The sequence below is a fragment of the Phyllostomus discolor genome, chromosome 8 (genome assembly GCF_004126475.2).
Source record: "Phyllostomus discolor isolate MPI-MPIP mPhyDis1 chromosome 8, mPhyDis1.pri.v3, whole genome shotgun sequence".
Lineage (NCBI taxonomy): Eukaryota > Metazoa > Chordata > Mammalia > Chiroptera > Phyllostomidae > Phyllostomus > Phyllostomus discolor.
The window spans coordinates 51,853,733-51,875,801 of NC_040910.2; the positions used below are offsets into that span (position 1 = coordinate 51,853,733).

Genomic DNA, 22,069 nt, shown 5'->3' on the forward strand with positions numbered 1-22,069 from the left:
TCCTCTGTGGTAGGGGAAACTAAACTTGGTTTCCTTTATTTGATTTTACAATAAGAGAAAGGATTAAAAGGAGCATTATCAGCATAGAACATACTAAATACACAGGAGCCACCAAAGAGAAAATGTTATCAGATGACCAACTGTTGAACATATAGAAATGATTCTTGAGTGAAGTAAAAATTCTGTTCACATGGAGTAAGGAAGTAAGTGAGTGTCTGAACAGACCTTCTGATAATCATGACCTTGTCATTGAGTTGTGCAAGAAAATTGTGCAATTGCATCTTGATGTATATTTTAAGGGAATAAAACTTGAGATTAGAAACCTAGAAGTATATCGACCAAATTACAATGTAGTGTGGATATGGATTACACTTTTGTATAACATTTGAAGCAATTATATCATTGCTTCAAAAAGCTGATTTGGTCTTTTTAGGAGTTGAAATAAAGACCCAAATAAATCAAAAGATATATGATGTTCTCAGTTGGGAAAGGTTAATACAGAAAAGAGAAAGTGCTTTCTCCATTTCCGTATGGTTTTAATGTAACTTTTCCTTGGAATGTTTTATGCAAGTTATGTCAAAAAGACAGTCAACCAAAAAGAAAAGCAAAAAAAAAAGCTATCCAAGTATATTTATTTATTTGTTTTTTAATCCTCACCTGAAGATATGTTTATTGATTTTATTTTATTTTATTTTTTAATTTTATTTTAATCATTGTTCAAGTACAGTTTTCTTTTACTCCAATACCAGCCCACCCACCCAGCCCTCCCCACCTCCCTCCCATTTCCACTCCTCCTAGTTTTGTCCATGTGTCCTTTATATTTGTTCTTGTAAGCCCTTCCCATTCTCCCCTTGTTTATTGATTTTAGAGAGAAAAAAAGGGAGGGGGAAAGAGAGAAACATGATTGGTTACTTCCTGTACATGCCCTACCCAGGGTTCGAACCTGCAGTTTATGTATGTGCCCTGACTGGGAATTGAGACTGCAACCGTGTGGTGTATGGGGTGATGCTCCAACCAATGAGCCATCTGGCCAGGGTTATAAGTATATTTATATGTCTGTCTATATTTAAGTTTTATAATGTTTATTTTGTAATGTCTGTCTCAAATAAAATGTACATATATTCAAAAATTTCATTTTTTGAGAAATTATACTGCAAATGCACCATAATTATATACAATGACATATGAATTAACATTTTGTCACAATAATTGAGAGATTCCACTGGCATTTAATGAGCAGCGTCCAGGTATACAAAACACCCTGCACTCTTTGAAAATTATGCTTTTCAAGAAGTTAGTAGTATGTACATTGAGAAATAATGCTAAATTCTGGCAGTATGTGCCAGTACCACTGCGTTAATTGTAGAAACTTTATAGTATGTTTTAACATCTGGTGGGGCTAGCCCCCTTCATGATTTCTCTTTTTCACTGTTTTTCTGGCCGTTTTATGACTGTTCTTGCATGTTTTTTTTAATGTAAATTTTAGTATCAACTTGTCTAACTCCATAGAATAGCTTGTTGGTGTTTTTATTGGAGTTGCAATGATATTATAAATTAAACTAGGAAGATTTAAAGTTGAATCATCCTATCCAAGAATAAGGGATGTCTTTCTGTTTGCTTTTTTAATTTTTTATTTATTTTTTAAATTTATTTTATTGTTGTTAAATTCCAGTTGTCCATATTTTCTCCCCACCCCTCTCCCACCTCTATTTGTTTATATTTACTTTGTATCTCTTGGGAGTGTTTTAAATATTTCCTGGTATAAGATTTGTACATACATTTATTTCTATGTGTTTAGTTTTCTTTACTGCTATTATAAATGGAGTTTTCTCTACCATTGTATTCTATTTATTATTTGTGTATAGGAAGACTGTTGATTTTGTGTGTTAATTTTATATCCTGCCATGTTACTGAATTTTTTTATTATTTGAGTTTTATCATTGATTTTCTGGCTTTTTTAGGTATGCTATCATACGATATTATCTGCAAATAGAAATAGTTTTTTTTCTTTACCCATTGTTAACCCTGTAATCGATTGCTTTTATCTAATTCTGTAAGCTAAACAGTGTTGAATAATAGCAGAGATAGTGGATATCTTTGCCTTGTTCCTGATTTTAGCAGAAATGTCTGTGGCGTTTCTCCATTAGTTAAAAGAAAGGTCTTAGGACTAAGGTATATACTATAGATGTGTGGGTGGCTTTGTCACAGAAACTAGATATTTGTGCAGAACACAGGAACAGAGAGAGAGTTCTATGAAGACTACAGGCTGTGCTCTGTCAGTTCTAGGCCCCTGGCCACCACTTTCGAAAGCCAAAGGTTTCATGTTTCAACTTGGGGATAGTCATAAGTGTCATTACAAGTCATCGGAATTTACATAAGTTATCTTTGTGTGTTATCATGGTCACAAATAAAAATTTTATGCTTGTATTTGTCTTGTAGTGTGTACTGTTTTTATGGAGTTTAAAGATTAATCATCCCAAAACATTGTTTCTGCTTCGGGGAAATCATGAATGCAGGCATCTTACAGAATATTTCACCTTCAAACAGGAATGTAAGTATAATCGCTTCTCTAGAACTTTTCTAGGTACCCTGTAAGCAATTCCAAAGTGAATCAAACTTGAAGAAAAGAGAAACGAACGGAGCTCACATGCTTCCCTTTCTTTTTTCTGGTGAGAACTAAAATTCCACCCTTTAACACATTGATTTTGAAAATAACTTTTGGGTTTCCCCCTATTTTTATAAGTATTACATTTAATATATTTGGAAAACATAGAAAAGTCCAAAACAGATAAAAATTATACATAATCATATCAGTGAAAGATATTCACTACTATTTCAATATTTGGGATATAGTCTTCTTTCTTTTTTAAATTGAATTTCTCGGGTGACACTGGTTAACAAAATTACACAGGTTTTAGGTGCACGCCTATTCTTTTTTGTATATATAAAAACCTATCATTGAATAGTTGAAATATTTATATACATGTGTATATTTTTAAAATAAAGTTTGACTCATATGGACTATTTAATAATTTTTTCTTTTCACTTTATGTAATAGCATTTTCCCATATCATTAAATATTTTAATGTGATTTTAAAATGCTATTTTAATGTTTTTAAACTATTTCATTTTATGAACGAATTATCATGTATGTAGTCAATTTAGTAACAACTGTAGGATATTTAGGTTGTTTCTAACTATAGATAATACTGTAATAGTAAAAAAATGTTTTTATGATGATTATTATTATTATTTTAATCCTCACCTGAGGATATATTTATTGATTTTAGAGGGAGAAGAAGGGAGAGGGAGGGAAACATCCATCGGTTGCCTCCCATTCACACCCCAACCAGGGATCGAACTGGCAACCTAGGTTTGTGCCTTGACCAGGAATCAAGCCCTCAACCTGTTTGGACAGTGCTCCAACCAAGCCACTTGGCCAGTGCAAAAAGTTTATTATTAAAGGTAGAATTGTTTTTCAAAAATCAAAACATTACTAGGTGATTTAAAAAAACAAAACAAAACAAAACAACCTTACCAATTTCTTTGACCAGAATCTAGGTACTCACAATTGCTGTTCACTAATATAGGTGACTGTATCGAGGATGTTGGGAGAACCTGCTCCAGGGCATTCGCACTCCTTGTTTCTTGTTTCCCCAGATACCTGTCTGCTTGTAAGACCCACATCCTTCCTTCATTCGTGACATCTCTTCAGAGATTTCCTCCCCTTGTCGCTTTTTCTAAATTAAAATCTCGTCATTTTATTCTCACACCCTGCTTTTTCCTCATAGTATCTATCAACACCTGAAATTTTTATATATTTTATATAAGCCCTGGCCAGTCTGGCTCAGTTGGTTGGAGTGTCGTCCTGTGCCCCAAAGTGTTGCGGGTTTGATTCCTGGTCAGGGCACATACGTAGGTTGTGGGTTCAAGCTCGGGTCTGGATGCGTACAGGAGGCAACTGACCGATGATTCTCTCTCACATTGGTGTTTCTCTCTCTCTCCCTCTATCTCTGTCTCTTTCAAATCAATGAAAATATCCTCAGGTGAGGATTTTTTAAAATTATGTATTTTTTAATATATTTACTTATTGATTGTCTTTGTCTCCACCAGAACTTAAGCTCCATGATGGCAGGGACATGCTTTGCTCACTGTTGCTTTCTGAGAACCATAGCTAATAACCCATAGGAGATGCTTACCAAATATTGGTTGAATTAATTTGTGGAATGAATAATTATCTATGATTTGTATCTTTAGGACAAACTCTCAAAGAGAATTGCTAGGTCTGAGGGTGTGAACATTTTAAAGTATTAATAAATACTCTAAATAGCCCTCCAAAAATTATGTTATCAGTTTATAGAGTGAAAGGAAAATACTAAAGTTAAAAAAACCAAAATTCTACCTTTATTGATTTCTAAAATGTTATATTAGCATATTCTCTGTAAAACCAAGGAAGGTAAACTAAATCTCTTGGGCCCTGTCTAGCTCTAAAATCTACCTCTTCCCCTGAATAATACTGAACATATAAAAATACTTTGGTGTTAGTACAATTGATATTGTGATTACGGCTTTCACTTTGTGTCCTGTTCATATTTTTCTTCAGATTACTATCTTGGAGGAATGTATTATAAAATATATAAAGCTTTATTCCCAGAAGAATATTCAACATTGAAAAAAAACTTTTAAATTTGTGTTTAAAGACTCAGAGTTTATTCAACTCCCCTTTCCCCCATAAAATCCCTTTACTCATAGGTGGGTTACAATTTGGTAGTGCCCCATATGCTCACATTAGCTTCTGTTGCCAGTAGCTTTTTGTACTGGAGTTGGTAGTTGTATGACAGTTCTTCCTCCTAGTAGAGCCTAAGAGAAAAGGTGGTTCTTCTTGTAAGAAATATCAGAGTATGAACACTTAAAAAAATTCCTCTGACAGAAAAGTCAGCTACAGATGGGCAAGTACAGAGCATTACTGGAAGAAGCACTGTAAATCAGCAGATAATAACCAGGGAGTTAAAAAACATTAGATCTACTGTGGTGAGTGTTTAAATTGATGTAAAGAATTTAAAGAGCAATTTTGGAATATCTGTAAACATTTTGACCCAGCAGTTGCCTTCTAGAAATTTATCTTGTTTTAATGCTGTATAACATATTACCACAAATTTAGATGCTTAAAACAGCTCACATTCCCTCACAGTTACTGTAAGGCAGGGGTCCAGGCACAGTATGGCCAAATGCTCTACTCAGGGTCTCACCGAGCCAAAATCAGGGTATCGCCAGGGCTACAGTTTTCATCTGAAGCTTGGGTGTTTTTCCCCAAGCTCACCAGTCACAGCCCTTGTGGCTGTAGGATTAAGGTCCCTTTTCCTCCTCGCAGTTCCGTGTGCTGTGGCTCCACGGATAGTTAGGTCAAAATATGGACGTCTGCTTTCTTCCCGGCTGCCCGAATGCCTCTCTCTGCCTTCCTCTCCTGTGCTTAGCAGCTGGAGAGAACCCTCTGCTTTTCAAAGGCTGGTCTGCTTGGGCCAGGCCCACCCAGGAGAATCTCTTTCACCATAATGAAGTGTAATGGGAGTCTCAGCATGTTCACAGGGCCCACCCATTCAAAGGGGCACAGGTTATACAAAGGTGTAGGTTGTTGCAGGTCATTTTAGAATTATGCTTACTGCACTATCTACTCATAAAAAGACAATAAGATATGGATAAATATGGATGTTCATTGTAGTGTAATAGCAAAAAAAAGAATAATGAAATAATAGTGAATGTCAATAAGGGACTGCTTAAATAAGTGATAATATGAGGTCTGTACAGAAAAAGTCCAGCCATTATTAATATAATGAGAACACTTTATGTGACATTGGTATAACCTGGCAGCCAAGGAGAGTGGACTGGAATATGCATGTGTGAACAATGACTTCACTGTACTAGTCAGAGGGGACTGTAGGTGCCACTGAGTGAGCATGAGGACTGTGTGACTATTGAATTCAAAATGACTGTGCGAGTAGAGCAAGGAATCTGCATCAGATTTTGTGTTAAGCTTGAACATTCCTCTGCGGAAACTATTTGGAGGCTTCAGAAGGCTGCAGCCATGGGCAACTTGTGATTGGCAGCTTTATCACGGCAATGCACCTACTCATGCATCACATCTTGTGCAGAAATTTTTGGCAAAACATCAAATCACCCAGGTGACATAGCCCCCCTACAGCCCAGATTTGATGCCCTGTGACTTCTGGCTTTTTCTAAAACTGAAATTATCGTTGAAAGGGAAGAGATTTTAGACCCTCGATGAGATTCAGGAAAGTACGATGGGACAGCTGATGGAGACTGGGAGAACTGTGTGAGGTCCCAAGGTGCCTACTCTAAAAGGGACTGAGACATCATTGTCCTATATACAGTGTTTCTTGTATCTTGTATCTTCTTCAATAAATGTCTCTATTTTTCATATTACATGGCTGGATACCTTCTGGACAGACCTCGTACATCTAAAAAATGGAATGCTAGGCAGCCGTTGAAAAATCAAGATGGATCTAGATGTACTGATATGGAGAGATGTTCAGGTATATTGCTACATGACAGAAACCATTTGCAGAACATGTGTAGTGTGACCTCCTTTGTAAATTAAATATATCATCTGCAGAAATTGGTCCTAGTGATTATCTGTGGGGAGTTGGGTCAGGAGGACATGTACTGCCTAAGTTATCTTTCATCACCACTGTGCAGTACTGTTACAGTAATTTTTTTAACTGGCAACCTTAAAATTACCCAATTGGGGCCCAAGCATTTAAAAGACTTTTTAAAACACCCCAGGTAATTCTGCCACATGCTGCTAGTTAAGAAGAGGCTTGGAAGGTGTCTACTGTTTGTCATTTGAGGACCACTTCACCAAATAGTTTAAAAACTGGAGTATTTTGCATTGTTTTACAAAGTCAAATATTAGAGTATTCCTCATTACACCTCTATTCTTTTACCTGGAAAAATTAAATAATGCATATCAAGCAGTTAACAGGTCAATAAGGCCCTGGAACGGTCAATATTTAGCAATAGAGAAGTAATGAAGAAAGCTGTCTGTGGATGCCTCTGTTCTGAATTAAAATTCAGGGGTTTTTTAGGTAACATTTTATCTAATTCTTCCTCTATTCTCTCAGAGGTTTTTTTTTTTTTTTTTTTTTTTTTTTTACTAGTATAAATGATTCAGACTACTTTTGGAAGACCAAACAGTAAGTTCAAGAAACATTTTTAAGTGTCTCATTTTGTACCAAATTTCTTATCTCAGGTTTTTATTTACTTCTTATATGCTTTAATTTAAACCAGGTTTCTTTCTTTTTCTTTTATCTACCAAGATACTCCATCTGTTTCATTCTAATGCTGCATCTGAAATATAAATGCATCTTGGAACAAGGACACAAATTCAAGTACAATTTCAGAATTTATTTCTGTATAAGGAAAGGGCACGTGTGGTGCTTTGCATGGGTGCTTTTACTGACAAGTGGGTCTCTTAAAGAGCCGCCACTGGCGTTTACAAGCAGCCCCTTCTAATTACTGATCAGTGGTGCTCAGTTCCAGTTGTGCAGCTGCAGTCCTGTTAGTGTTTCTAAAGGGGGCGGATGGAGGCGTTTCTTTTTTATATCAATTCTTAAATTACTCTCTGTATTTTTTGCAATGCTTTCAAATCCAAAGATAATTTGAGTAGCAGAGAGATGTATAAGGTGTGGCAAAAGTAGGTTTACGGTTATGAGTGTGTGAAATACAGTTTATTCTTATATTATTAATTATTATTGTATTATTTTCCACATGAAAAACTGTAAACCTACTTTACCCCACCCTCTATTTATATCTTTGCAAAAACATTTCTTTATTTTAGATACTTGGAAAGCAAGAGACCTTACGCTTTTCTGATTCCATCCCCTAGTCCTGGGTCCAAATTTCTAATGTAAATTAATTTTTTGTTTACATGAGCTATTTTTGATGTGTAGTTAATCGGCTTACTGATAGGTTCCAGGAACTCCGGTGATTTTGTTAATGAAACAGTATTGTTGTGTTAGGTTGATTTTAAAAAAGAAATAACTTATTATACATTATAGCATTATAGTAGCAAGAGATTGGTGTGGTTAGTCTACGGTATACTCATCAAGTGAAATACTATGTAGACATTAAAAAATAATTACAAAGCTCTTCATACAAAGATGTGATCTCTGAAATACGTTAAGTACAAAAATCAAGTGCAAGGACTTTTCTGGTCAAGATGGAAGTGTAGGTAAACATGGCTTACGTCCTTGCACAACACATCAAAATTACAACTAAACTACAGAACAACCATCACTCAGAACTGTCAGAAATTGAGCTGAATGGAAATCTGTCAACTACAGAAGTAAAGAAACTGCATCCATTCAGACTGGCGGGAGACGTGGAGAAGCAGAGACGCAGAGACGCAGAACAGGCCGGTTCCACATCCATGTGTGGAAGATAAAAATTCAGGAGGAATCTTGGGAGTGAAGGGCCCCAGCCCCACAACAGGCTCCCTAGCCCAGGGTTTTGGAACTAGGAATACCAGCCCCCATAACTTCTGGCTGTAAAAACCAGCAGGGTTTGAGTCAGTGAAAGGAATTACTGGATTCCCAAGCAGTTCCTCTTAAAGAGCCCACATACAGACTTACTCAGACTCACTCCCTCTGAGCTCCAGCACTGGGACAGCAGCTTGAAAGGCACCAGTACCACATGGGGAAGAACTGAAGTGTCTGGCATCAGGGTGAGAGCTGAGGGACAGCTTTCTCCCAGAGAGAAAGGTGAGCAGAGGCCATTGTTCCTTTTCTGAGCCCTCCCCCCACAGAGCCACAGAGCCACAGAACTGGCAGGCGGGTGCCATATCTGAGACTCCATCAACCTGGTTCCCATGGTTTGCTGGGCCCTGGTGAATCCCTGGGGCTCCACCCCACCCAATTTACAGCCTACCCAAGCTGGCAACAGTGGCTTTTCCATATGAATGACTGGTCTCCGCTCAGGTTCTACATCTTCCTAAGTCCTCTCAGGCAATAGCCAGCCTCAGCTAGACCCCAGCACCCATACTTCTGGCTAAGTGGCCTCAGGCCCAGCACTAGCAGCAACCAGCCTAGATTCACAGCTTGGCTTCAACTGGGAATCTCCAAGCCCAGCACAAAGCCATCTCAGATTTCTTTGTAGCTCACGCAGGGTGGCCCTGAGCAGAACACAGGTGAGGGCGAACTTTGGTCTGCCCCTCCTGGGCAACCCTATAATCTACATACCCAATGGACACCTACAGACCATGTCTGAGCACCACCACCCTGCCACTGTACGGTTGATCCTCCACAGAGGGCAGAGGTTGGTAGTCAGTGGTCACAGCCAGTCCTTGCAGCTGACTGGCCTAGGTAAATCCCTTCTATTGACCTGCCAACAACAATCAAGTCTCAACTGCAAGAGCAGGGTATATTCAGCCAACATGGAGAGTGTACCTTGAGTACCCAGCTTGGGTGATAGGGGAGGCTATGCCAGTGGACCCTACAGGATACCTACATTAGGCCATGTACCAAGACAGGGAGTCAAAGCAGTTCTACCTAATACATAGAAACAAATACAGGCAAGCTACCAAGATGAGGAGACAAAGAAACATGGCCCAAATGAAAGAACAAATAAAAACCCTAGAAAAAGAGCTAAGCAAAATGGAGATAAGCAATCTATTAGATGCATAGTTCAAAACACTGGTTTTCAGGATGCTCAAGGAACTTAGTGAGTACCCAACAGCATAAAAAAGACCCAGACAGAAATGAAGGATATACTAATAGGAATAAACAATAATTTATAGGGACTCCACAGTAGAATGGATAAAGCTGAGAAACAAAGCAATGATATGGAACATAAGGAAACAAAAAACAACCAAGCAGAACATCAAGGGGAAAAAAGAATTAAAAAAAAAAAAACAAGGATAGTGTAAGGAGCCTCTGGGACAAATTCAAGTATATCAATATTTGCATCATAGGAGTGCTGGCAGAAGAGAAAGAACAAGAAATGGGAAATCTATTTGAAAAAAATAACAAAAGAAAATTTCCCTAATTTGGTGAAGGAAACAGACATGCAAGTCCAGGAAGCAGAGAGTCCCAAACAAGATGGATGTAAAAAGTCCCACTCCAAGTCACATCATAATTATAGTGCCAAAGGGTCAAGATAAAGAGAACCTTTAAAACAGCCAGAGAAAAGCAGTTAGTTACCTACAAGAGAGTTTCCATAAAACTTCCAGCTGATTTCTCAAAACAAACTTTGCAGGCTAGAAGGGACTGGCAAGAAATACTCAAAGTTATGAAAAGAAGGGACCTACAGCCAAGATTGCTCTACCCAGCAAAGCTATCATTTAGAATCAAAGGACAGATAAAGAGCTTCCCAGACAAGAAAAAACTAAAAGAGTTTATCATCACCAAACCATTATTATATGAAATGTTAAAGAGACTTATTTAAGAAAAAGAAGATTGAAACTGTGAACAATAAAATAGCACTAAATATATATCAACAATTGAATCTAAACAACAAACTAAGCGAACAAGAAGAGAAACAGAATCATGTATACTGAGAGCATTTTGATGGTTACCAGATGGGAGGGGGGTATAGGGGAATGGGTGAAGAGGTAGGGGGATTAAGAAGTACCCTTAATCCCCTGCCTAAATTGGTAGTCACAGAATAGCCATGGGGATGTAAAGTACAGTACAGGAAAGGGAGTAGTCAAAGAACTTACACGTATGCATAACCCATGCACACGAACAAAGGGGTGGGGCTGCCTGAAGGAGTGGGGGGTGCTGGGTGCGGGGAACAAAGGGGGAAAATTGGTACAACTGTAACAGCATAATTTTTTTGAAAAAGTAAGTGCAAAACAGTGTGTATATGCTGCTATTTATGTAAAAAACAAAAGGATATTTGTAAGAAGAGAACATGTGTATGCATCTGCATGTGTGTGCATAGACTAGCTTTGTAAAGACACAAGGAAACTAGTTATATTGGTTGCCTGCAGAGGAGGGTGTAGGAAGCACTGTATTCCCTTTTGTAGCTTTTAAATTTCGAACCATGTAAATGCATTACATTTTTAAATTAGTGAAAACAAGTAAAATCAAAACATATAACCAATGACTAGAATGGGTTGGGATTTCTTGCAAATAGTGTTGACCTTCAAAATTACATTCAAAGAATGTTGTTGAAAATTTTGTTTTGTTAATGTTGTTGTTACTGATACTATTTATAGCTTATATTACTGTGATCCTATGAGTGACATGCATTTTTCCCTTATCATAGAAAAATAATTGTTTTATGGGATAGGTCTCAACATCCGTCATGAAAATGAAGTGCTGGAGCCAGTCCATTTAACCTTTGGAAATTATATATGTTTTACCATTTAGATTCTCCCATTAAATATTTAATTTAAAAGTAATGATTGGGGAGAGTATTGCATGGTTTTAAGAGCATGAATAGGTTCATGTTCCAGTTCTGCCACTTAGTAGCTTGCAGCTTTGGGCAAGTAAGCCCAACTTCCTCAGCTCTTTAATGAACGTAGCAATTGTACCTACTTCACAAGGCTTCGTGAGGATTAAGTAAGGTAATTGTATTGGTTAACTTACACAGTACTGACTGTGTGGCAAACATTTTTCAAAGTGTTTTACATCTATGAATTCCTTTAATCCTCACAGCAACCTTATAATGTAGATAGGTATTATAACTATGCCCATTTTATACTTGAGGAATTCAAGGCACAGAGACTTAAGTAATTTGTCCAAAGCACCATAGCTAGTAAGTGTGCAGAGCCACAGCTCAAATCCCAGCACTCTGGTTCCAGACTCCCTTCTCTCGGCCACAACTCAGTGCTGAGCACTTAGCTCTCTGGTACCACAGCCCACCGTGAGACTTCAACAGATTTCAGTAAGACTTGTAATGTAATAATAAATAGTACTATGTAAAGATTATGTGTCCATCTAGAAAATACACTTAAATTAAGTCCAAGAAGAATATAGATACCATCTTCAACTTAATCTGTCAGAAAATAAAAATGTTGGTATTTATATGCATGTTCATGTACTTGAAGAATATAAAAAAGGTAGCACATGATAATTTATCCTGGTCATGTGTCAATGTAACATCAACTTCTTGTTGCTTAATTTGCTTTTTTACTTCCTGTTTTATACAAAATATATTACCTGACATCACTGTCTATATTGGCCGCCTTTTGGAAGTAGACTAAGGGTTTTTGGGGTTTTTTTTTGAGTCATCCTTAGGGTTGAAAGGCATTTTATTGATGTAAAAGTGGTGTTGTGGAGCATGAATTAGTAAGTAATTTAAACCCCTACCTGTATGTAATCTTAGACTCTTACAAAGGAATTCCTTGTTGATGTCGTCAACAGAAAACTCTGGCTACAAGGATTTTCAGGAGAAAGTCAGTCACTGGCCACAGATAAATGGGGTTTTTGTTTGATTTTTCTTCCTCCAACAGACTTTATGGCCAATTCTGGGTATACTTCTGAAGTAACCAAAATTTATAGCGTTCAAATGCAAAGCAGAATATCAGGATGTAATTGCAAGGAGATACAAAGATGTATACGGCATGGCTTGTGTGAACTTGGATGTCCTAATCGAGGCAGCATGTATTGTGAGATAGATGATCTAACTGTTGTCATAGTAATACAGGATGCTATGGAAGCTGCTCACGGAACCCAGACTCCCTTAATGGCCTCAAACCCTGGTCACCCCATAATATGCAATAAGGATAATATTCTCATTCAAGGATGGAAAGCCTTATAACCTCAGTGTGGCTCAGTGGCTTACCCATTCCTTTCAGGGATTTCTCTCCAGTCATTCCTGCCACCCATGTACTACACCCTGGCCCAAATTGGACCCATTACCCTTCACTTTATTCCCCAGAGCCTTGCCAATACCGGGCTCTGATTACTTAAACATTTCTTTTCTAAAAGTTTGGGGATTACAAGAAGAAATAAACACGAAGAAGCACCAACTCGGTAACCTGACTCACTAGCTATAGCTTTGTTGTCTAGACCCTGTGGGCCCTGCCTCCTCTTCACAGAGCCATGGGGGAGGACAGGCACCCACAGCTCCGTAGGCGGCCCGTGTGCACGGCTCTGGCCTTCGAACAACATGCACCTCCAGTCACAGCTTGGCTTCACTTTAAACTAGAGCCATTTTCCCGTTTCCCTAATATTTCATGAGCTGTTCTTTCTCTGTAACTGTGGTAACCCCACCTCTGACCAGTGGAGCATTTCCTTGTTCTGTAGCCCCAACATGACAGCCACATCAAAATATAATTCCTTAAGATGAACATTTTTACATAAAATAGACCCATGGCATAATTTTCTTAAAGACCTTAAAAGTCATGAACAAAAAGATTATTGACATTTTATCGATGACTTTGAAAACTCCAGTTTTCATTCATATATTTTCAGCACTCCCAGGAGGTCTTTTTAGACCCAACAAAATATTCAGACTCATAAGACTGCCGTGGGCCACACTTGACCTCCATCTACTTAGGAGGACACTGTCCAGGCAGGGCAGCACCAGGCGCCCCTTTTCAGTGGCATTGTCCCCACAGGAGCGCACAAGCGGTCCAGAGGTTTGCCGCCTTCACCTCCCTTTCCCTCATCCCCTCCAAGTCACAGTTTTGGTACAAGGAAGCATGTCCACATTGGGCACACTAGGGAGCCACCCTGGCTTGGAAGCCCCATTCACTGCAAGCAACAATATCTCCTGTAAAACTTTTCTGGCGTAGCTTCCAGTGCCCCACATGGGACATACCTTATGAGTCACGGCACTCAGAGAAGTTCAAAGCTATAGCTTCCTGCCAGCTGATTGTGTAACTTTTACCATACGCAGCAGCATTGCTTAATAACACAGCTGACATTCACCTTATCAGGTTTCCAGGGCAACAGAGGTAGAAAGTTAGTCCAAGGTCACTCTTGTCTTCAGAGTATGAGAGGGATTGTGTTTACTCTTTATCCATAACTTTTCAAAAATGTCTTTACAAAGGTGATTGTGTTTTCAAATTTGCCTGAAGTAAATGACAACGAAGTAACTTCATAATCTCCTTCTGGCCTGTGTCCTTGTTCATTTCTGATAAATTTTAGCTTTTCTTCCTGTTTTCCCTTTTTGACAGGTCGGATCAAATATTCAGAACAGGTGTATGATGCGTGTATGGACACGTTCGACTGTCTTCCTCTAGCTGCCCTATTAAATCAGCAGTTTCTGTGTGTGCATGGAGGGATGTCGCCTGAAATTACTTGTTTAGATGACATTAGGAAAGTAAGTGATCCTTCATTATTTTCATAGTGTGTGTGTGTATATTCTTGCTTTTTATTTCAGTCAACTAATATGTCTTTACTGTTGAAAAATTTTAAGCACAGACAATTAGAAGTAAGAAAATGGAAATCACCTTTGATTTCAGTATTTGGAGATAACTCCTGTTAATAATTTGCTATATTTAGGGGTGTCAAACTCATTTTCACCAAGGGGGCCTCATATCAGCCTCAAGGTTGCCTTCAAAGGGCTGAATGTAATTTTAGGGCTGTATAAATGTAACTACCCCTTAACTGGGGCCAAGGAGCTTGGTGATGCTGCCAGGTAGAAACAAGGTGCCGGACGGAATAAAACAAGGTGGAGGGCCGGATTTGGCCCACGGGCCTTGTGTTTGCCACCTGTGCTGTATGTGTTCCAGAAGTTTTCTGTAATTTTTCATGAAATCTGTGCTTGTATCAACTAGAAACATACCATTTTTTAGTATATTCCTCGAACTTTAAACTTTGTAGCAGTGCCTAAGGAAGGGTTCTAATCCCTGTTTTGCCATTAATTGTGTAAGCTTGACCAAACCACTTAACCTCAGTCATAGCTTCTTCTCTGAAATGAGGAAGTCAGAATGGTCTGCAGACTCTTCCAGCTCTGGAATCCATTGACCTTGACATTTTAGATGGTACAGTTTAACTGCTACACTTCCTGACTGGTGATTAGTATTTCCAGAATTCCGTATCCTTATGATTGAGAAATGACGACCCGTCTTTCTTCACTTACGTTGTTCCACATTACCATCGCCACTCATCTACCTTTGTGTATCTCACCTTTCTCATGTAGGTACTAAAATTAAAGATTTTTCTGTTTATAGACCTGGTTACTCTCATCAGGGTAAGAGGTGTGTCTATATGCACAGCCTTTATGACTACTTTATTGTCTTTTAAACAACTAGCATTTCTTGTACGTATTAAGTCTTGAATTTTGCAATTCTGAGTCGATTGTACCAATTGATTCCACTTAGTAGAAGTACTCTTCTTGGCACTCAGCTATTCTAGTTGCTTGTTTTGTGTGTTTTTTGTTTTGTTTTGTTTTGTTTTGATGCTTTAACCACAGTGTAAGTTAATAACTTAGATTGAAATGCCTCCACGCACGGAAGGGCGAAAGCCCTTTTACAAAATAAGACCAGCATTCTTTAAGATAAAGAGATCTGCACTGGGACGAGGTGAACGGACAGAGCCACTGTAGAACCCTTCCTGCCCTCAGGGGGGCATTCCCCACCCAGGCAGCTGAGATGAATTTCTCCCAGTCTTCCTAAATGATAGTGTGTCTGTATGGTGGTTGATTTCCCTTTTGAATTAAATGACTGTATATATTGCTTGTAAGGTGAGGATGTAATGGGCCGTTTTTATAGAATGGTTAGATAACAAAGATATTTTAAAAAAATGCATGGTAGAGAAAAAGTATGTTTACAGATGAGTACATAAAACAATTTATTCTCATTTTCTTATTTATTAATTATTGTATTATTTTCCCTATGAACTGTAAACCTACTTTTGCCCCACCCTGTATTATTAAAAATGCTAAAAATTATGTTTAATTTGTTAAATGTTCATTTTCTTGCCGGAAAATCCTTTAGGGGCTTTTGTAGCCTTCTCTCCTAATACATTCTTGTGGGTGGGAGGGGTTTTTTTTAGCCCATACCAGTTTTCAGAAGCTCTTTTGCTTTCATGATTTTCTTCTTTTGGCTTTTGCTTGTCTTCTAGTTAGACAGGTTTAAAGAACCTCCAGCCTTTGGGCCAGTGTGCGACCTGCTTTGGTCTGATCCCTCAGAGGACTATGGCAGTGAAAAGACCTTGGAGCACTATACCCACAACACTGTCCGAGGGTGCTCTTATTTTTACAGGTAAGCAGATCCTCGGAGTTATAAAGTTGGGCCCAGTTTGATTCCCAGTCAGGGCACATGCCTGAGTTGTGGGTTCATTTCCAAGTCAGAGTGAGTACAAGAGGCAACGGATCAGTGTTTCACTCTCATATCAATGTTTCTCTCCCTCTCTTTCTCCCTTCCCCTCTCAATAAAAATAAATAAATAAGATCTTTCTTAAAGGAAGAGTTATAAATTTGAGAAAGGAAATGGTAGTATGTTTAGTCAAATTAAAGTAGTTTATATTTTGATGCGCATATGGATTTCTTTTTAATTTTTTACTTTTTTTAATAGTTTATTTTTTTATTGAAGTTTTTCTCTTACATGTATCCCCTTGTACCCTCTTCCATCCCCACCCACCCCCTCCCTCTGCGATCACCACAGTTATCCACGTCCATGAGTTCTTTCTCTTTTTTGCTTGACCTCTCCATCCCCTAATGTTTAATTCTTTGATTAACCGAAGACAGAAAACTCTTGTTTGTTTCTTTTGTTTTTTATATTTATTAGGGGTTATGCTCTAATGAATATGTATCGACCATGACTGAGCAGAACACCTTGCAGTGCTTCAGTGTGTCGTCTGACTCGAAATGATCTAGATTACTTGTTCCCAAACATCACCTAGAGACTTTTTAAAAAAAGATTTCTTGGCTCTTCCCCGAGACATTCCAACTCAGTACATCTGACACAGGGCAATCCTGTTATTGTTTTTTAAAGCCCTCCAGCCTTTGGAACTACTGGTATAGGCAAAGATATAAAAAGAACAGTACGTCGTGAACTCATGACATTTCCTGGAAGTTGGCTGTTGTCTTAAATCTCGTATGTAAGTGTTCAGTGTGCTTTGCTGCTCAAAAGCAAGGACATATAAGGAGGTTTGAAGTCTAAATTTTTTAATCCTAGTATTTTATTATGACAAATAATACACGTATTTAGTCCTCTAAAAACCTGTTAATTGCCTAAGGTAATGCATTCACTAAGTGAAATCCACATACAAACAGTAAGAAGCCTCATTTTTACCATAGTTTTAACATTCTTTAGCAACCATTTTTTATTCTTTCCTGACAACTTTAGCAGTGACTAATGTGATAAAATCATCAAAATTTGATTTTGCTTTACATTGCTTAAAATACTTCTTTATTGTCAGCACAGTAAAAATTGGTACAATTTCTGTGGAAGTCCACTTGGCAATATCTCTCTGTTATAAATGCCCATGGCCTTTCATCCAGAAGTTCTACTTCTGAATCATAATCCTGTGCTATGTAGTTGATCTTCATTATTCACAAATTGTAACTTGCATGTTTTCCTGCTTGCTAAGATTTATTTGTAACCAGGGCTCGCAGCACTTTCACAGCCACTCACAGATGTGCGTGTGTACAGACAGAGGGAGCAAAACTCGGTGTCAGCCCTGTGTTCCCAGCTGGGGTTGGACAGGAGTCGCTCTGCCTCCTGCTTCAGCTATAAGCAGGTCTTCTTTCTGAGGCCTATTTAGCATAGCCTTTTCCACATTTTTTGTTGGTATTTTGCTGTTTAAAACAGCTGCAAGCATAGTACTGAGGTGCTGTCTAGTGTTCTTAAGTGCAAGAAGGCTCTGATGTGCCTTGTAGAGAAAGTACCTGTGTGTTCTATAAGCTTGGCCCAGGCATGAGCTGTGGCATTGTTGGCCATGAGTTCCACGTTCACGAATCAACATGACATATTATGTATTAACAATACATATTAAACAAGGTGTCTTTACTCAGACACACGTAGAACAAAGTTATTTATCGATTGGTTGATGAAGGTGTTGTGACCAGAGGCTCGCGGGACCCTAACCGTATGTTCCTCCTGGGAGCAGTGCGGTGTTTCGGTGCTCACTGACTCAGTGTTTACAGCGACTTTGCAGAGCAGAGCTGCTGCGAGCAAGTAGCATCACTGTACTTACACGTGTGCAAAATGTCTGTAACAAGGTTATTTGTTGCTACATTATTTATGACAAAAGATTTAAAACTACCTAAATGTTCAGTAGGAGACCAATGAAATAAATTGTGATATATCTCACTGCAGAGAATGCAGTGAGGCTGTTTTTTGTTTTGTTTTGTTTTTTAAGATTTTATTTATTTATTTTTAGAGAGGGAAGGAAGGGGGAGAGAGAGAGAGAGAGAGAGAGGGAGAGAAACATCAATGTGCGGTTGCTGGGGGCCGTGGCCTGCAACTCAGGCATGTGCCCTGACTGGGAATCGAACCTATGATGCTTTGGTTCACAGCCCACGCTCAATCCACTGAGCTACACCAGCCAGGGCTGAGGCTGTTTTTTAAAAATGAAAAAAAAATATAAACCCTTTGTATGTTGGTATGGAATACTCACTAAGATAAACTGAAAAAAAGATATAGTGCAGGGCTGTGTGTCCCATCTGATGATATCTCTGAAAGTCGGGTGTGTGTGTTGGGGGGCGGGTAACTGCTTAAAGCCGAATATAGTCTCGGAAAGTGGACTCCAGGGAACCGGGGCATTGGCTGCCTCCAGGGTAGTGGAAGGGTAGACGTAGGAAGTAGAGAGGCGTTTCACTGTGTCCCCTTTTGTATCTTTCCATTTTATACCGTGTGACTGTACATGTAGCCTCTTTTAAAAGCTAATGTTTTCTAATGAGCTCAATAAGAAACAAAGATTTAAACATAAACTAAGTAATTAACAGTTGGATAATTCCAGTATAATTTGTTTTCTCTAATTCTTCTTATCAGGTATTTGTTATTCAGAAAGATAATAGTACTAAAGAATATGTTAAGAGTAGATGCCAGTATCATACCTTTCATTAGAGTAAGGTTGGTGTAATATTTGCATTTATGCCTAAATATTACTGTATAATATTATATTGGTGTTGATATTACCTGTGAGGCTTTAAGTGGGTTGTTAAATTTTTCTAACAGTTTGGCAGTTTGAAAACTGCGTGTTCAGTTTCTAGCACCTACAAATACACACACACACACAAATCACCATACTACTTTTTTAAATATCAGGACATCAAGATAGCAAGAAAATTTTTGGTGTTGTGCTATTATTGTTATGGGTTAAAACCAAAAAATTGAAGGGAAGAAGCCCCATTTCTGTCCTAGGGTTGTCTAGTGTCTGCATATGTGAGCTAGAATGAGGGATGTTAGTGAAATGGAAAAACAAATGATGATTGCTAAGCTATTGATAAAAGTTCAGAGGTATGTAAAAGGTATGATTTTGAAATAAAATCAACTCATGCCATTCTAAGTTATTCCCTTCCTCCTATTAAAAATCAGTTGTTTTTGCCCTGGCTGCTGTGGCTTAGTGGATTGAGTGCTGGCCTGTGAACCAAAGGGTCACTGGTTTGATTCCCAGTTAGGGCACATGCCTGGGTTGCGGGCCAGGTCCCCGGTTGGGGGCGCACAAGAAGCAACCACACATTGATGTTTCTCTCCCTCTCTTGCTTTCTTCCTCCTCCTCTCTCTAAAAATAGATAAATAAAATCTTAAAAATATATCAGTTGTTTTCGTTTTGGATTTATGTTTTCTAATTATCTTTTGCAGTTACCCTGCAGTTTGTGAATTTTTGCAGAATAATAATTTGTTATCAATAATCAGAGCCCATGAAGCCCAAGATGCTGGGTAAGTTACATAAAAACTGTACTAAATATCATTGCAGAGTTTTTGCCTTTGATATCAAGACAAATGGGCTGTTACCTCTCTTCTAGGTATCGAATGTACAGGAAGAGCCAGACAACAGGCTTCCCATCACTCATTACAATTTTCTCTGCCCCCAATTACCTAGATGTCTATAACAATAAAGGTAAAGGAGTCCAGCGATATTTGAGTTTGAATTTGTGAGTAAATGTGTGAACTCTTGTTTAACCATATGTATGTGTATGGATATTTTTAATATTATATATATATAAACTTTAAACAAGGGAAAAAGAGGTTTTAATTGAGATAAAGGCCAAGAAACTCAGAATTTAGGCCACTGCTTGGTTTTCATATCCTACGAGGGCTCTTGGTGCATATACATAATGACCCTAATAGGTCTGATTTTTACTACTGAATCAAAATTTAAGAAGAATAAATTGTTCAAGGTTCAGGTAAGAACCATCAGCATAAATTATTGGTTTAAGTGAGTTTAATTTATTTATAACAGTACCTCAATAAAATATCACCATTTGGTGTTTTAATATTTGTGAATTAGTAAGTTGTCTTTGCTCTTGTTTAAGAATGGTACAGGTAGAATGAATAATATACAAAAAGTGGGGAAAAATCTTAATTTTAGTCCAAGCCCTTCCAGAAACTAATAGTGTGACTTTAGGTAGGTCACATAATCTCCCTAAACTTCAGTTTTCCATATAGAAAAAGAAGGTTAGATATATAGATGCCTTCAGGGCAAAATTCATCATGTAAAATTTTATCCTATAATTGAAGTCTTTTTTTAAATTTAACTTTTATGAGTCATAGTTCCCTAGTTTTGTTTCAGGACAGTGGTTCACCTGAAAATTTCATGCCCCTTAACTATTTTGTGTTTATACAGTATGACTATAAAATAATAGAACTTTTAAACAAACACGCCAGAACACACATGCCCACGTGAGTATTGTCCCTTTAAGTAGTTCACCTTGGGAGGCTATCCGCTTATTCCAACAATGCTGCCATTGTTCAGAACGTTTCTGGAACTCCTCTTTTGGCATTACCTTCAGAGTCTGCGACACAGTCTTTTGATAGTATCCACAAAGATGGGAAATCTTCGTCCTTTGAGGGTGGATTTGATTTTTGGAACAGCCAAAAGTCATTCGGAGTGAAGACTGATAAATAAGGTGAGTGACCAAGCTAGCTGATGTCATTTGGGGTCAGAAGCAAGGTATGATTATAAGGTAATGAGACTGGTTTTCCTTGTGTTGCTTATAAAATGGCTCTGGAGGCAATTCCAAGAGAGGAGTTCCACAGACATTTTGAGCAATGGCAGCATCTTTGGGTTAAATACACGGTAAGGCAGCAAGGTGTGTGGAAGAAGGCACTGAGCTAGCAGTCAGAGTCCTGGTGCAGTCCTGCTTCATTTAAATGTACAGTTAGTGAGATACTTCCCTTTGCACTTAATTTAAGTTCACTCCACATTTAACAGCACTTCCCTGAGCCTCAGTTCATCTTTAAAATACCTGTTATATGGGGTTGTTGAAGATAGTTGGAATAATAAAAGTGAAATTAAAATCATCAAACTGTAAATTGCTATGATATGGTAACATTTTACTGTTACTGTGCCTGGTGCGATTCTATCAAAGGACCATGCTCACCTGATATATAAGGTCTGTGTGTTTGTAGCTGGTGGTTTCTTAAGTCTCGTTACTTTATGGTCATACCTTGTGTACCCAGTCGGGGAAGGAAGTTTAGGAGAGGTGCACGGTGTCCCGGTGTCTGCTCTGTTTAGACGTGAGCCGTGGACTGGCGCAGCACGTGTGAACCGGTTTGGGTCTGTCATCTCAGCACACCCTTCAGCGACTTGCTGTTCCTTTTTTAAAAGCTTTGTTTTTGATTTAAGTTCTTTCTCAGCTTTATGTTTTCTTTTTACCTCTTGTCATCCTTTTCTGAGTCTTAGCTGTCCTACAGTGCTCTGCTTCTCCCTAATTCCATTTTTTCTTACTTTTTCCCCTAATATGCCCAGTGTTTGGGCGGCTTGGTTTTGTTTTTGACTTCTCTGTATGAATGGTGTGCCCTGCTTATGCTGCTAAACTTCCTCCGGGACCGTTAGTGGCTCCCGTCTTCATGTCTGCAAAGACTCACCCATCTCACGCCCTTTCTAAACTTACAATCAACGGTGTTGACTGCCCGGCGGATCATCACTTGCTAAGAGAACTGTGTTGCCTGAGTCAGCAGCTACTTGACTAACCGCCAGCTCACTTT

The 22,069-nt window shown here is 38.4% G+C and overlaps 1 protein-coding gene across 4 annotated transcripts in view; it reads left to right on the top strand.

Annotated features, from left to right (window-relative positions):
* Window positions 1–22,069, top strand: part of PPP3CC (protein phosphatase 3 catalytic subunit gamma) — a 79,359-nt gene that overhangs the window by 36,735 nt on the left and 20,555 nt on the right. For all 4 annotated transcript variants that reach the window (XM_028520338.2, XM_036032672.1, XM_028520337.2 and 1 more), the window contains exons 4-8: window positions 2,440–2,551; window positions 14,144–14,289; window positions 16,035–16,174; window positions 19,721–19,798; window positions 19,885–19,979. In XM_028520338.2, the coding sequence (XP_028376139.2) occupies window positions 2,440–2,551; window positions 14,144–14,289; window positions 16,035–16,174; window positions 19,721–19,798; window positions 19,885–19,979 (571 nt within the window). The remainder of the gene's footprint in view (window positions 1–2,439; window positions 2,552–14,143; window positions 14,290–16,034; window positions 16,175–19,720; window positions 19,799–19,884; window positions 19,980–22,069) is intronic.